Source organism: Caenorhabditis remanei, chromosome I (genome assembly GCF_010183535.1).
Source record: "Caenorhabditis remanei strain PX506 chromosome I, whole genome shotgun sequence".
NCBI lineage: Eukaryota > Metazoa > Nematoda > Chromadorea > Rhabditida > Rhabditidae > Caenorhabditis > Caenorhabditis remanei.
The window spans coordinates 10,751,855-10,766,469 of NC_071328.1; the positions used below are offsets into that span (position 1 = coordinate 10,751,855).

Here is a 14,615-nt window from a genome sequence, read left to right on the forward strand (position 1 = left end):
GCGGGCCCGCCTATTACACGAACTGTTTATCTTAAAGAAATGGGAGGATTTTCTACCGTAATCTTAATATCATGTTGGGCAGGTTGCCTAATTACTAAAAAAGGTTTTTTTGCTGATAAGAACAATGAATTCTGGATGAAAATTTAATAAAAAAGATTTATCAACAATCAACAAACATTAGTTACTTTGATGGTTAGAAACAACTTGAACTATATCTATAAAGTATGAAGCAGATCTTAATTTTCCTAAGCAAGTGTCGCTTTCGTACATCTTCCACACAAAGCATCGTCGGGATTTCTTGTATGCTTTCGACATCGTTCGCAATATCGCAATGAACTATCGAGCAGCTTCACAGACAGTGATGTTTGAACTTCCTCCAGTATAACTTGTGAGACATTGAGAAGTTCAGGGAGTTCCGAAAAATAATCCCTCAATATTGTCGAGTACTCTGGAGATGTGTACAACGCCAAACCCTGGAAACCAATTTGAAAAGCATCCCAGACTATTTCGTTTACCTTCTTGGAAGTGTCAACTGTGGGACCTGCAGAAGCTTCAAGAAGACTACGAACTTCGATAATAATCTTCATTAGTGTTGAGAGTTTCGGATCAGGGCTGAGCACTCCTGAATGAAGATTTTCTAATTTCTGGCGAAGAATACGCTTTTCATGGCAGCCAGGAAGGTGGTGAAGGACTTCCGCAGATAGATGAGGGAGAATTGGAGAAATTGTATGAGACAAGTTGTGAGCCAGTCTGCAAAACATTAAAATTTTAAAGCAAAAAAAAAAGATCGAACCGATGAAGAGTGAATTGTGCCGAAATATGAGAATCGCTTCCTAACTTATCACAATAGAGTCTATCTCGTACATATTTCTGGAAATGTTTAGCATAGAAAAATTCTTATCATTTACAAAAATCACCACGTAGTTCGCACTGAAGTTTCTTTGCATAAACTGTGTCAAGTCATTGGCGACAGTTCGAAACTTGAAATCTTCATAGTTTTCGATTGACTTTCTCACAAAATTATCACACTTTTCGAGCATATCAAGATCGAGAGGTTTCAATTGAGATTCGATTTGGTTCCCATGAAATCCTTGACAACCACCAATCATGAAACGGAATCCATTACGTAACGCAGTGACTTTCTTATCAACATCTTCTATTATAGAGGGACCAATTTTCGATTCGCCGGCGTTTTCAGATCCGGAAAGAGCGACCCAGAATCGAAGACCATCTGCTCCAATCGCTTTCTGCTTCAGAGAACCATCAGTAAGCTGTAAAAATATTAAGAAGCCCGTAGTGTGAAATGAACCTTGACGACTCACCATTGTTGGATCTACAACATTTCCAATCGATTTTGACATTTTATTATTTTTCTCATCGATACAAAACCCATGAACAATAATTCGTTTGTAAGGAAGTTTGTTTTGTACGGCAACCGAAGTGAGCAGAAGGGATTGAAACCATCCACGAAACTGATCGACACCTTCTAATACTACGTCAGTTAAATGATCCATCTCGGATTCGTTTTCTTTAGCAGCATGCCAAGCAAGTCCTGAATCCAACCAAACATCCATAATGTCCGTGTTTTTGGACAATTGGGAAACAACATCAGGTGGGATATCCAATGAATCTCGAACCGCTTTGTTGTCAAGGATATCATTCACATCAATTTCCCACCATACATCCGTGTTACCCCGTTCTCTTGTCAAATTTGCCACACATTCAATCAGTTTCCTTGAGGTATACGAGCCTCCGTTTGGATCAACCAAAGCAGGAATCGGTGTTCCCCACACTCGTTGTCTCGAAATACACCAACTCTTTCTAGTTGAAATGAGCTGTTTAAGTGATCCACGAAGGTCCGAGTCGCCTGCAGAAACTTTGATTTTATCGATCATCTTGGAAGCGCGTTTTCCAATTTCTTCTACATCAATGAACCATTGCTCACTGCTTCTAATTATTACTGGTTTCTTGGATCTCCAGTCGTAAGGATAAGAATGAATGTGTTTGGCTGTGTAAACAATATCGTTCTTGAGAATTCGCAACGTTTCTTTTTGACCTTCTCCTAGTACTGGTTTCCCTTCAAGATTGTGACCAAGATGCCTAGTATAGCAGCCTCGAGCATCAACGAAACTTTGAACGCGTTCTTTTTTTGATAGAGCTACCTAAATTTTATATTTCAAACTATGCTATTGAATGTAAACCGACATCATAATCCTGGAAACCGTGGGCAAATGAGGTATGTACGATACCAGTTCCAACGTTATCCATGACATGTGGGCCTTCGTAGATAGGAAGTGCCAACTCATTATGCCTGGAATATCTTATGTAAACTTTTAAGCAGTATTGACTCACTAACCAGCAACTCCTATATCGTTTTCCTATCAAAATTTCTGGGTTTACTGTTCCTACAACTTTGCATTTTCTTTCACTTGATTTTTCAAATTCAGCAATCAAATTAGAAGCAATAAGGTAGAATGAAGAAGTCGGCATGCTGAAAAAAAAAAACTTTTCATGATAAAAAGTAGTTCTCACTTTATATCATCTTCCAGTTGAATTACAGAATATTTGATAGCAGGGGAGACACAAATCGCATTGTTGAGAGGAAGAGTCCATGGGGTTGTTGTCCATGTGAGCGCGAAAAACTGTGTCAGTTTTGAAGGAACACCGATGGCCCATTCAACATCAGAAGACGAGAAATTGATGAGCTTGAACCGAAAGTAGACACTGGTACTTTGATGTTTTTCGTTATACTCCAACTCTGATTCGGCAAGTGCTGTATTTGAACTTGGTGACCTAAAATCGCAAATAACGTTTTAGCTTTTTATTACCTTATTATTTACCAGTATACCGGTTTGAAAGATCTATAGACAAGTTTCTGCTCAACGAGTTTCGCGAAAATGTCTAACTGAGCAGCTACATATTTAGAACTTTTGGTAATGTATGGATTTTCCCAATCAGCGGTTACTCCCCATCTACGAAACGCATTCATTTGTTTTCCGATTGCTTCATCAGCAACTATTCTGGCAGCGGCTCGAATCTCCAGAGGGGATCGTTGCTTTAAGTTTCCTTGCTGTTTTCCGATTTTCAGTTCAATAGGAAGGCCATGGCAGTCCCAGCCCGGACGGAAACGAACTCTATAATACAAAACTGAAAAACCTTTTCTATCTTAAAGTGGCACTTACTTATACCCTAGTCCAATTCTGCTTTTCACTACGAAATCTTTTAGGATTTTGTTGATGGCATGACCGGTATGTGCTTCACCATTTGCATAAGGAGGTCCATCGAGAAGCTCGAAAACTTCTGCATTGCTCCTATTTTGTGACTGCCATGAATATAATTCGTTGAGACCACCATCTCTTGATGCTTTTTGATCGGATAACGAGCGTTCGGTTGATTTGATATGATTGGTGAACGAAGACGATGGTAGGAAAACTGTTGATTTTTTCCTTTTTGGTTCCTCAGATGAGGTTATATTAGATGAATTAAGTGAACTACTGAAACATGGGGATTGCTTACATGAACTTCATTAGAGCACAAACCTGATGACTCTCCTCGAGGGCTCGCAGAGCGGCCGCAATGCATTCGTTCGAGATACCATCTAGGTCAATACCTATAACAAAATAATGGATGAAATTATATTTTTCTCTCATACCGAAGACAAAAAGCGTGTTCCTTCTTTGTTTCTTCGCCGCAAAGTGAATAACAAATCGTCGAATGAATAGTTCAACGCCTGGCTAAAAACAGTGATTGCGGTTAATTTCTAAGTCTTTTGCTTACTAATTCTGGATTTCCAAGTAAGCTTTTCAACTCGTATTCTACTCTTTGTTGCTCCGATAGCTGGCTGGAGAGTAACTCCGGTGGTTGAATAACTTCAATGACTTGTCCGATTCGGCCAGTTGTGTTGAAATGCTAAGCAATGCTCAATTTAATTTAAATCACGGTTTTCAGTCAAAATACCACTAGATCCTTATCTGAATGTGAAGTAACGGAGAAGTGAACAGCTTCGTCGTTGAACTCGAACGAATAGTCGGTAAAACGCATTCACCCTGAAACTTGTCTAGTGTGAAAGTTCCAATAATCGAACTTCAAATACTTTAACGAGAACTTTAACTGGGAAATTCGATCCTCCTAGCAAATGTGATATTTTCTAAACTTTATTCAAGTTTCAACAACGGATGAAAAAACAACAGTGATAATACAAAACAAAGAGGTTTGAAGAAAAGGAAAAAAGAAGATAAGACAAAAGCTAATCATCAAGATCGTATTTTGAAACAATAGGGGGAGTGGTAATGCGTAACTTGGGATCTCGTTGTCGCTCCATCGCTTCTCTGTAAAACTAGGTTCTTTGCTGAAAATCGATAGTGGATACCTTCGTTCTTTCCCTTCTTGTGGTGTTAAGAATCGACCTTGCATAGTTTGTTCATCGACAGTCCACAGGAACATATCGTTGAGAGTATAGCCGAATGCTTTCCAACCGACAAAGAAAAGAACGAATGAGACGATGATTCGGCGACGAGATATCTGAAAACAAGATAATTCTGAAACTCAAGGTTGTTTAAATCCCAACCTGTTGATAATTGATAGGCTTGTTAGGTGTGAAAGAGCGTAGTTTTTGACGCAGCATACGGCGCCATTCCCATACCAACATTTTAACAAACGGTCTTAGCCTTTTGAGTTGGCAAGAGACCGAAGCGTTTCTTGATGATGACGCGGTACTTCGAGTTCTTGTCTTCTGGCGAGAAACGAGCTGGATGAGCAGTCAAAGTTTGAAGACCCGCTGGGGAGGTTCTCTGAGAACAAACGATAGAAACTTTGTTTGAGAAGCATGGTATTCTCTCCCTACCTTCAAAGTGTAGATTCTTTGTTGATTCTCGTCCAAGTAGTATCTCAAGAACATTATCCGTTCGAAGAAGACTTTGTTCTAAAAATAACTGTAGTTTTTAGCATTTTTGTGAAGTGAAACATGAGAAATATGAGAAAACGGATAAATACGGAAAAAATTATATTCGAATAGGCTTCAGAAACAAGGTAACGTTTATATGCTTTAAAACATTTCAAAAATAGAACATAACAGAGAACTAACGTAACAAAAGGATCACAAAACGTTCGAAAGAAACCGGTACAAGAAGAGGATAATAGGCACGAGTTGATTATCAAAACTAAGGAACGAGTATAGGGGGAGAGAATAAAAATCGATAAATAAGTATGTACATCGTTGATAATGAGAGATTTCCGATAAGTGAACATGTTCGAGAGGTTTAGAGAAATGGCGGGGAATGGTGTTTCAATGCAATAATCAATAAATACTTCATTTGTCCTAGAAGACTTTAATTTATTATTATAATGGACCCATTCCGAGTGTGTGGAACACATAATCCCAGAGTGAAGTGGAAATTCCGAAACCTGAAAAATAAAAGTAGGCCGAAAATAGGAAATTATCGAAAAAAAAACGGCGCGGGAAGAGGAATTGCAAACGCGCTCTACTGAGAAAACGAGACTTTTTTTCTGAAATTGCAGGGCTTTTCAAGTTTTTCTCGTTTCTAAAAACTATATATCGAACATGGAGGTGTTTCCGACAGACAAAAAACAATTTGCAAATCCTACAATCCATATTTTAGGTAAAAAGCTGCAGCAAAAACTTTTCTATAAACATACCAACGTCGAAGTTCTTGAAATGGTGATTATGATGATATACTTTTCTGAAATGTAGATTACTGCGTGGGCGGGGACTTCCGTGATGCAAGTAGTAATGAACCATGTCATACATAACATATCCAAATAGTTTACCAGCACCAAATGCGCAAAACACGGGCCTGAAGGAAACTATGCAATTTTGAAAGCATAATTAGAAACCAACCATTGAAACGTGTTCGAATAAATCAGATAAAAAATTCCAACGATCATAGCTGCAGGTACTGGTGGAAAAACTAAACGATCTCCGTCCATTGGTGTTTTATGATGAAGTCCGTGAGCAAGAAAATGGAGCAGAATCTGATTAGGTGATTCTGGGGACGGTTTCCAGTGGAACACCCATCTATGAAGACTATATTCAGTTAGTGTCCAAGTCAGGACTCCAATTACAAACCAAGCAGACCATAGAAGGATCGAATTGTAGACATCTGAAAAGTAGTAATTGAGAAACAATGACCGAATTTCAAAAGTATCTTACCCGTTGAAGAAGAAAACGAAACAACCGAAATGACCGAGAAAAGAGCAACGATTGGCAGCCACACTGATGGGACAACCCACCAAGCTGTTCGTGTCATACTTTCTAACAGATCCGAGTCAAACAGCCTGAAACTGTGGATGTCAAAACTTTGCTTTGCTGAAGAAATTTAAACCTTAGTGTTCCATCATATGGCTGATGAATCCAATGCCAATATTCACTTCCAAGTGATCCAACTTTAAAAAGCATTCCTGTTTTAGACTCAATCAGAGGATCTCCCTAAAATTACACCCGTTTTAACACTTTGCTCTTTGTAAAAGTCAATTACTTTTTGAATTGTGGTGACATTGTATCTCTCGAGCATGTTATACGCAGCTTCTGAATGTTCATGTCGTACTCCCATTATACGTTTTCCGCCTCGAATATACTCTCCAATTTCTTCTCCAGCCAGACGGTTGAGTACCTGCAGGGAGCTAAAGTTGTTCGGAATGCATTTTAGGTTGACTTTTCGATTAGTAGAGGGTGATTATTTCACTCACCTTAGCACCTCCAGGATGTTTCGATGCAAAATCAGCAATATCATAGTACTGTCCGTTCAACTGAACTAGTAAAGGCTTCTTCTCGTCTGCTCCTATACCCATGGCTATCTGTCTACAAAATCGAACATATTAGTTGAGTGGATTAATAATAAGGAAAATGAAATAAGAAGTAGCGAGGAGAGGAGACATAGACGGATGAAAGAGTAACAAGAGGAAATAGGCTTGCTCATAACAAAACGTCATTCTCCCAGTCGACCAGGATAGATTGTTAAAAGAGACCTGCAGCTGAATACGTGATATTGGAATTCTGGTGCGCAGAATAACTATACGAAAAGAAAATCTATATTTATCAGAGGGGAGAAATACATAAATGGTGTTATCACTTATCGATAATTTCAGATGCGTTTCGTATATTCATCAAGAGAAATATTCAACTCACTCGTAACATTAAAAAATCGAAAAGAAAGTTCAACATCTGAAAATGAGACAAAAAAAGAAGAATGTTTTCTGCTGCTCGAACTCATATTACGGCTAATGAACAAACAACATGATTCTCTATTCTATGTGCAAGAATGAAGAATGAGGAGGAAAGGCGAAGGCAAAGAATTTCTTGGCAAATTTGAAACATGTGCATTGAACATCAAATGTGTAATTTTGATGTGTTTCACTTGTCTCATCATTGGCTCAATTGAGCCCAAGTGAGCGCGCTCAAATCAAATGAAAAAAAAAACAATGAAAATTTTGTATTGAGAAAAAAGAAAAGATTAGTCTCACTAGTGTATGATATATTAAAGAGCTTGGTTGAATAATAGTTTCGTTCGAACTCGAAAAATTCCGATCAGTTAAATATTACCACTGAAGAACGTTTTTCCTTCAAAAAAAAATCGGTGCAAAAACGTGAGAGAAAAGAGTAAAAGAGCAAACTAGTGCGAGTGACCTAATTGAATTGTATTGAACGAGATAAAATGTGCGGATGAGAGGGAGAGCCTAAGCCGCATGGGTTCTTCGTCGGAAACGGGGGCAAACAATGGAGAATATTTTGCCACCCGTCCGTCAGTCAGTTCGATGAAATGGAAAACGGGGAGGAGAGGGCGTGGCGGGAAAGGAAGGAAGGAAAGAAGAGGCTCATGCAATTTCCAAAATTGCGAGGAGTGAGCTAGAGGCGGCGTGTGCTCCTTTTGCTCAAGAGAGGCCTTTAAGCTTCGCTGGGCGACGGAAGGAAAACATTGAGAGCGCGGGAAACGAGGACTTTGTTACCATTGACAAACATACACAAAGGAATGGAGCCACAAAATTTGACCATAGAAACCGCAGTTACATTTTCCTTTTCTTCAAAGACAAAAAAGGGAGAAGCATTCGACGGGAAACTAATTTGGAAGCGAAGAATACGGCGTCGCGGCGCAGAAAAGGATGAGAAAAGGCGAAATGAAAATGTTTGCTTGAAGACATGAAATAAAATGAGTCACGATGTCACTCACACATGTTGACTATGTATCGAACCTATAAACCTGCCTAGGAAGTCTCTGATAAGCACTAGCGTGTCAGTTGCGTAGAAACGTGCAAAAGAATGTGCGCAGAGAGGGCATTTCGGAAAGTATGAATTGTCTATGACGAGAACGAAAGATATTTGAACAAACTACACATCATTTCTGTTGATTTTTCGTATTTAAATGCAAATATTTTTAATTAAGATGTGAAAGCTACGATTACTGTACCAACGCTTTTTGTCGATGAGGAAAACCATTTTCAAATTCGAAATTGATGTTTGTGGAAGAATAGGTTATTTTGGAATGCCTAACATCATCAACTTCAGGTATGAGGAAAAAAGTTGGACAAACAATTGACCGAACAGAAACTATAACTCTAGTCAAACATACTATTCCGTTACGTTCAAAGACGAGAGACTCAAACATCATAGGGTAAATACTATTTTGTGTTTCATTTTAACAGAAGTCACAATGAACCTTAGTTGATGGTTAATTCTCAAACGATAAAAATTCAGACTCATAAAACTAGAAATTCAACAAATGATTCTTGTACTCCTCCAGTGAAGGTAGTAAATGGAAATGTATTTCTTGTCACAGAAATCTTTGCATTTTGAATGAAATTGAATGACACTAGTTTCAGTCGTATTCCTTCAAAGTGTGACCCTGTCAGATCAACAAGAACTTTTAGTGTGGAATATTGGAAAAAAGTAAAGAATTGCGAACTAGTTCCATGCGATTAATGTTTGACAATGGGGAAGGCGTCAACGTCGTTTTATGAGGGAGTGATTGTACGTTGTACTATTTTTATGGTATTTAAAAGGGAGAGGAATAGGGAGAAGAATGAAACAAAAATTATTGAAAAAGAACAGGTGAGAGAAGGACGAGCAAGAAAACGTCATGAAATGATAAGATGTATTTATGACTGGTAAAGTCCCAAGTCTGAGTCATCGAGAGTGCTAACAACTTTAGATGAAAACTAAATTTTTCTACAAACTAAAACTCCTTCAAACAGCTTTTAGGAACGTATTGCAAAAATGAAATAGATATAAAATGACCAAGCAAGCGCCTTGTTTAATATATCGTGGAACCAACATCGCATCGTTGATCTCAATTCTCCAAAACATGACAAAGCGAGTTTTCTCGCAAGAAACAAGATTATTGCATCTTTTCTTCAGAAATCTGATACTCTAATCCGCAACCGAAGGTTTTCAAAGATAAAATCTCAAGAAGATAGGGAGGGTATCAAGCTTTCCGGAGAAGAACCTATTCGGGGGTTGGAAAAAGCAAAAATGTAACTGTTTAAACGGAATACAATCTTTCTCCCAGACACGTATCGTACATGAAATCCTGAATACAAGCTTATCAGTCAGACAGTAGCTTTCACTTTCGCGGCGCTTCTTGTCGTCAGATCTGGTGTTTTTGGTGAGGTTCACCATTACGCACAATTACGTAGCGTGGGTTGCCGCCGGCGTCGCTCCTTATTCGAATTCTGAGTTTTTCCTGTTTTTATTTTTACTGAAAGGTATGTTTTATGGTCCTCATTTTTCGTTTTTTTCCGGATTCTTGTCGTTATCAGCTTTAATTTGGTTGTCAACTGTTTTATTCAACGAAGTTTTCGTTTGGCTCGGCAACGTGTCAATTTGTGGGCTCTCTTCTACAAATCAATACCAATATTAGTAAAAATTAGGAATGGTATTTGATTTCGAGCACATTTTCTTTCGAATATTCAGTTTAGAGACTTCCGAAATGTATCCATTTTCCCTATTCAATCTTCAAAAACAGTAAGAGAGTATATCGGAGAATTTATTATATTGTGCTTCATTCTTCTACACTGATCTTATGCCTATCTTGTTGTATAGAATAATTCATCAAGCTTTTCATTTTTCGTCAGGCGTCATGAACAGAAATCGTCGTGATGGACAACGTGATATCAAGCGGGAGCGTCGCAGCCGATCGAGGAGTCCACGAAGAAGTACTGTTTTGAGAAAATCTACTTTCCCGAGTCTATCCTCTATTAGCTGTTCTCTTCCTCATGTTGTATTTGTTAAGGTCGTATTGGCGCCGCTGCCGGGAATAACAATAATGGAAATGCGTCTTCGAACAATCGTATGGTTTATATCACCAACATCGCCTATGAGGCACGCTGGGTTGATCTAAAAAGTCTCGTTCGCGAAAAAGGAGGCGAAGTAGTTTTCTGCGAGTTACTTGAAGACGGTAATGGAAAACCGAAGGGAAACGCCGTGGTTGAGTTCGAAACTCGTGAAGGTGCTGAGAAATGTGTCGCTAATCTTCAAAAGTTCGACTGGAAAGGACGAAGCATCATCGCTAAAGAAATTCGGGTCCGTAATTCTACTTTGATTTTTTCTTCATTGTTTCTCCCATTTACCTTTAAAATTTCTGTAGGATCCGACCGCTTTCTTCCGTACCATCAAAACTGAAACAGGAATTGATTATTTATCTCGCACGGGAGGTGGAGCCTCGGGAGGAGCTCGAGCTCCACAAAGTAAAGATCTCGATCGTCCTGCACGAACCGGAACTTTCGATTTATTTGGTCTCAATATGGAGTTCCTCCGCCAACACAACATTGAACCACCTCTATGCGAACGAATCTTCATCGCCAATGTAGGTTTCAAATTTTTCATCTTCGAGGGGCTGGACGATATTTCAACGCAGTTGTGTTTTATGAAAAAATTCCTGCATCATCGACCAATATCATTCTTTAGCGGTTTTAATACCTTCGTTATCAGAAGAACAGTCATAGGTTTTCGAAGTTCGATTCTATCTTTCTGTTCAACCTTGTTCCAACTGTATCTCAAAGCAGCTGAATACGAGTGTTTTCTAACAATCTAACTACCACAAAAATAATTACTGAACTGAAACAGCTAGAATGATTGAGGTTTACAGTTAGCGTTCAATGTTGGTACCGACAAGCTTTACGAAGTATTTGGTATGGCTGGAAAAATCAACTGGATGGACTTCCGAATTGATAGAGAAGGAAAAACCAAGGTAGCTAGAAAATGTAGATTTTGCATTAGAATCACAATTTCAGGGTGTCTGCGTCATCCAATACACACATCCGATAGAAGCTGTTCAAGCAATCTCAATGTTCAACGGACAACGCCTGTTTGACAGAAATCTCGTCGTGAAAATGGACCGATTTGAGAAAGAGCCGGAGCACAAAGAAGGTGGACTTCCACGAGGACTTGAGTCAATTGGCATGGGACTCGGAGCTGATGGGGCTCCGCTTGCCAATGTTCATGGGATGTTTCCGGGTGATGTTCCACCACAGGTATGTTTTTTTAAAGTTTGACCTTCCAGATAATAGTTGTTTGAATAAAAATTGTATCCTATAATCATTAAACACTTTCAGTTCAATGTTCAAGCTGCTCCATTCATTTCCGGAGGACCACAAGTCGGCGGTGTTGCTGGTTTCCCACAGGGAGTTGTGGATCAATCGAACTTCGCTAGAAATGTCATGACCAATGCTCCATTCGGAAACAACAGCGCAAGTGGCACATCATTCTCGTCCGACGTTTTTGGAGGTAGTGGAACCGGAGGGATTGTCGCAGCTGGAGCCCAGCCAACCAGAGTCATAACAATCCGCAACGTACGTGATAGTGATTAGTCCTATCACTTCATACAACTTTTCACTTTTTCAGCTTCCAACCGACTACACATGGCAAATTGTTCGTGACCGTGTTCGTAACTTTGGAGAAGTTGATACTGTGGATATGATGGCTCCTGGAGCTGCTCGTATTCGTTTTGCATCTTTCCAGGATGCTGAACGCGCTCGTGCCGCGTTATATGGAACCACTGTTGAAGGAAGAATGATCAGCGTAGACTACGCTTAATTCCTATTGTTCGAAACTAATCTCATTATATGCTTACGTAAATCATGATCTTCTTTGTTTTTAAATTTTACCATTTTTCTTTTTATTTTACTCCCTTAAACACTGTTTGAAAAACTTAAGGATGTTTTATGTCAGAATCTCGATGAATAAAGTTATTATCGTTTTTCCCATGTGTGGAACTTCATAAGCAGAAAAATTGCGACAAACTGAAGTTTTAATAATAAATCGTGACAAGTGTCTTCAGATGAGCGGCACAATTTGAGGTGCTATTCAGTAGAAGAAGACGACAACGGCAATTTAGTGTGTTGGTCGCATCAAACAAGAGCTTCACGCAATCTGATTTGCGCGCACACGCTGACGCCGTTTACCGTATGCCCTTAATTGCGTTTTGAAGACGTCTTCTTCATGAGAAGAGATAGTCACGCCCACATTTTGAATTCTTTTGTTGAAGACGACGACGGTGATGAGCATTGTGTGTGTCTATTTGTATGTGCTCAAAACTCACTTGCGTTTGTCCTTGTTTTCGTTTTTGACGCCTCTTTAGGAATACGGTAGGTTATAGATAGATCCATATATTCAGAGAGTTCTAAGAGTTTTTGAGCATTTGATTCCAGTTCTGGTTTATCACTTTTCAAAATTTAATTTCAGCATTAAAGTAACCATGTCATCAAATCATCTTTTACCGAAGGTTGTCTTGAATTCAGAACATACAGTAACCTTGAGTTCTTATTTTGATGAATTGAATGAGAATTTCCCGTACTCATTCATCGTATTTTCCCAAATAAACAATATGTTGTTATTCAAGATCAAACTAATTCAAAATTCACCAATCACACTTTGTTCATTTAAATTCAAAACCCATTACTCTTGTCTCAATTAAAAAATGCTCCCATTCAGAGTGATATCATATCATTGTACTTTCAAATCAGAACACATCAATGTACAGTTTCTCCTCGCTCCATAAAGTACATCTGCCCTTTGTCTGGGTTAAAAGGGAAAATGTGTTTTCCTCTCTTTTGAAATCCATCTGCTCATTTTTCGGTAGAAAAGAACAAAAGCGGGGCGGAGTCAATTGACTGTGACGAAGTAATTTCAGTTGAAATCCTTTTTTGTTCTTTCTGTGCAGTTGCTCTTCTTTCTTTTGATTTTTAGGAGAAGATTCTCGTTTTGAAATGAGTATTCCCACTGGTAGGTCTACAGTATCCTTAAAGATACTCGTGTTTTAATACTAGAAAGTTTTCATTTGTTCTAGTTGCTAAATTCCTGATTCCCAAGAGTGGGAATTCATTCAAATTCTGCTAACACTCTTCTCCACACATTTCTACTAAGCCATATCAAACATCTTTGCAGTGAGTTATAAATAAATTAACCTGATCCCAAAGGTATGAGAAAAAGATAATGAATAGACAGAGTTCTACGTCATTCACTGATATTTCACTCGTTGTTTTATCAGAACTCAATTAGAATAGAATCTTGAGCTCTTAATGTTCTCACGCTCAAAGTTTATTTCGTGTCGATGCATATGTTTTGCTTTGAAGTTTCTTTCTGCAGACATTTCTGTAATCGTGCTTCGAAACATCACTTCCTTGGAATGGTTTTTTTTCTTCTGATCAAAGCCGGACGGGCGTGTTAATCGCATAAACTTTTTTGTTTTTAATCTTGTCAAGACATGAAATTGATATCTCTATATGCACGTCATTTTGGAATAAGTCTAAGAGTTTTCTATTCACGAGGAATATAGATTTTATGAAAACTACTTCAGTTTTTAAACTCTTCGTAGATACGATTCGTTGGAAGTGGAATACTTGAATTAGGTTCATAGATATTTTCCCATTCGCACTAAGTTTATGTTTTCCTGTTTATCAGAAATGGACCACCTCATTTTCGATAGCCACCCCGTTCAACGTCTCCTCCTCCTCTTCTTCCAAATAACGCGGCCTCTTTTTTGTGCTTCCTCTGTCCCAATTGTTTCCCGTTGGCTCTCTTTATAAAAGTTGTTCACTCCCGAATGATAGGTGTGTATGTTCCGGTAACGGGGCTCCGTGTTTTCTTTTATTTTTAAGGCTTTCAACTTTTGTTCTTCTCGTTTGTAAAGTTTGGTGGTTCGGCGCAGTTTTATAAGAACTAACGGGCTATGGTAGCCAACAAAATTGAGATTTCTTGAAAAAAGAGATACTTGGGTCATATAGTCTAAAAAAGAGAGTTAGTTCTTGCGGGACAGTTAATGTCTCCTTGATTTCTATTAACACGAAACTATAAGTATACTGTAGCTCTTCATGTTGACATGCTGAAATCCGGGAAACACATCTAAAACTTCTTTTTTTATATTTGACAATTTTTTGTATGAGCTTAACCAAGAGAGGTATGACTGAAAAAAGGAAGTATGAATTCGCATTTAAACAAGTTTTTTGGTGAAAGCTGTTTTTTCTGACATTGTGATATACTTAATCGATTCACTCTATTCCGAAATTTCCCTTCCTAATCATACAAAAACTGTAAGCATAAATGAAACAAGTGTAACTTGATTGATGCATCTTCTTCTTTTGAGTCATCCAGTATTCTGTATTCATAA

The 14,615-nt window shown here is 38.5% G+C and overlaps 5 protein-coding genes across 5 annotated transcripts; 1 reads left to right on the forward strand and 4 right to left on the reverse strand.

Annotated features, from left to right (window-relative positions):
- Positions 1-245: 245 nt before the first annotated feature.
- Positions 246-2,490, reverse strand: GCK72_002324 (uncharacterized protein; the record flags this gene model as incomplete). The annotated part of the gene is made up of 7 exons (XM_053723369.1): positions 246-473; positions 516-750; positions 794-870; positions 918-1,271; positions 1,323-2,162; positions 2,206-2,311; positions 2,357-2,490. 7 exons carry the CDS (start codon positions 2,488-2,490, stop codon positions 246-248), a joined length of 1,974 nt encoding a protein of 657 aa, XP_053592014.1.
- Positions 2,491-2,528: 38 nt separating this feature from the next.
- Positions 2,529-4,041, reverse strand: GCK72_002325 (uncharacterized protein; the record flags this gene model as incomplete). The annotated part of the gene is made up of 7 exons (XM_053723370.1): positions 2,529-2,793; positions 2,841-3,134; positions 3,183-3,457; positions 3,540-3,610; positions 3,653-3,734; positions 3,778-3,909; positions 3,958-4,041. The coding sequence occupies 7 exons, from the start codon at positions 4,039-4,041 to the stop codon at positions 2,529-2,531; spliced, it is 1,203 nt and encodes a 400-aa protein (XP_053592015.1).
- An 87-nt stretch (positions 4,042-4,128) lies between these two features.
- GCK72_002326 (uncharacterized protein) lies at positions 4,129-4,624 on the reverse strand (the record flags this gene model as incomplete). Its single annotated transcript, XM_053723371.1, has 3 exons — positions 4,129-4,147; positions 4,370-4,521; positions 4,568-4,624. The coding sequence occupies 3 exons, from the start codon at positions 4,622-4,624 to the stop codon at positions 4,129-4,131; spliced, it is 228 nt and encodes a 75-aa protein (XP_053592016.1).
- A 714-nt stretch (positions 4,625-5,338) lies between these two features.
- On the reverse strand, positions 5,339-6,807 carry GCK72_002327 (uncharacterized protein; the record flags this gene model as incomplete). The annotated part of the gene is made up of 7 exons (XM_003104674.2): positions 5,339-5,403; positions 5,656-5,813; positions 5,858-6,119; positions 6,170-6,294; positions 6,342-6,445; positions 6,495-6,629; positions 6,706-6,807. The coding sequence occupies 7 exons, from the start codon at positions 6,805-6,807 to the stop codon at positions 5,339-5,341; spliced, it is 951 nt and encodes a 316-aa protein (XP_003104722.2).
- Positions 6,808-10,088: 3,281 nt separating this feature from the next.
- GCK72_002328 (uncharacterized protein) lies at positions 10,089-12,043 on the forward strand (the record flags this gene model as incomplete). Its single annotated transcript, XM_003104693.2, has 7 exons — positions 10,089-10,164; positions 10,242-10,531; positions 10,596-10,814; positions 11,097-11,198; positions 11,242-11,481; positions 11,563-11,799; positions 11,852-12,043. The coding sequence occupies 7 exons, from the start codon at positions 10,089-10,091 to the stop codon at positions 12,041-12,043; spliced, it is 1,356 nt and encodes a 451-aa protein (XP_003104741.1).
- Positions 12,044-14,615: the final 2,572 nt, after the last annotated feature.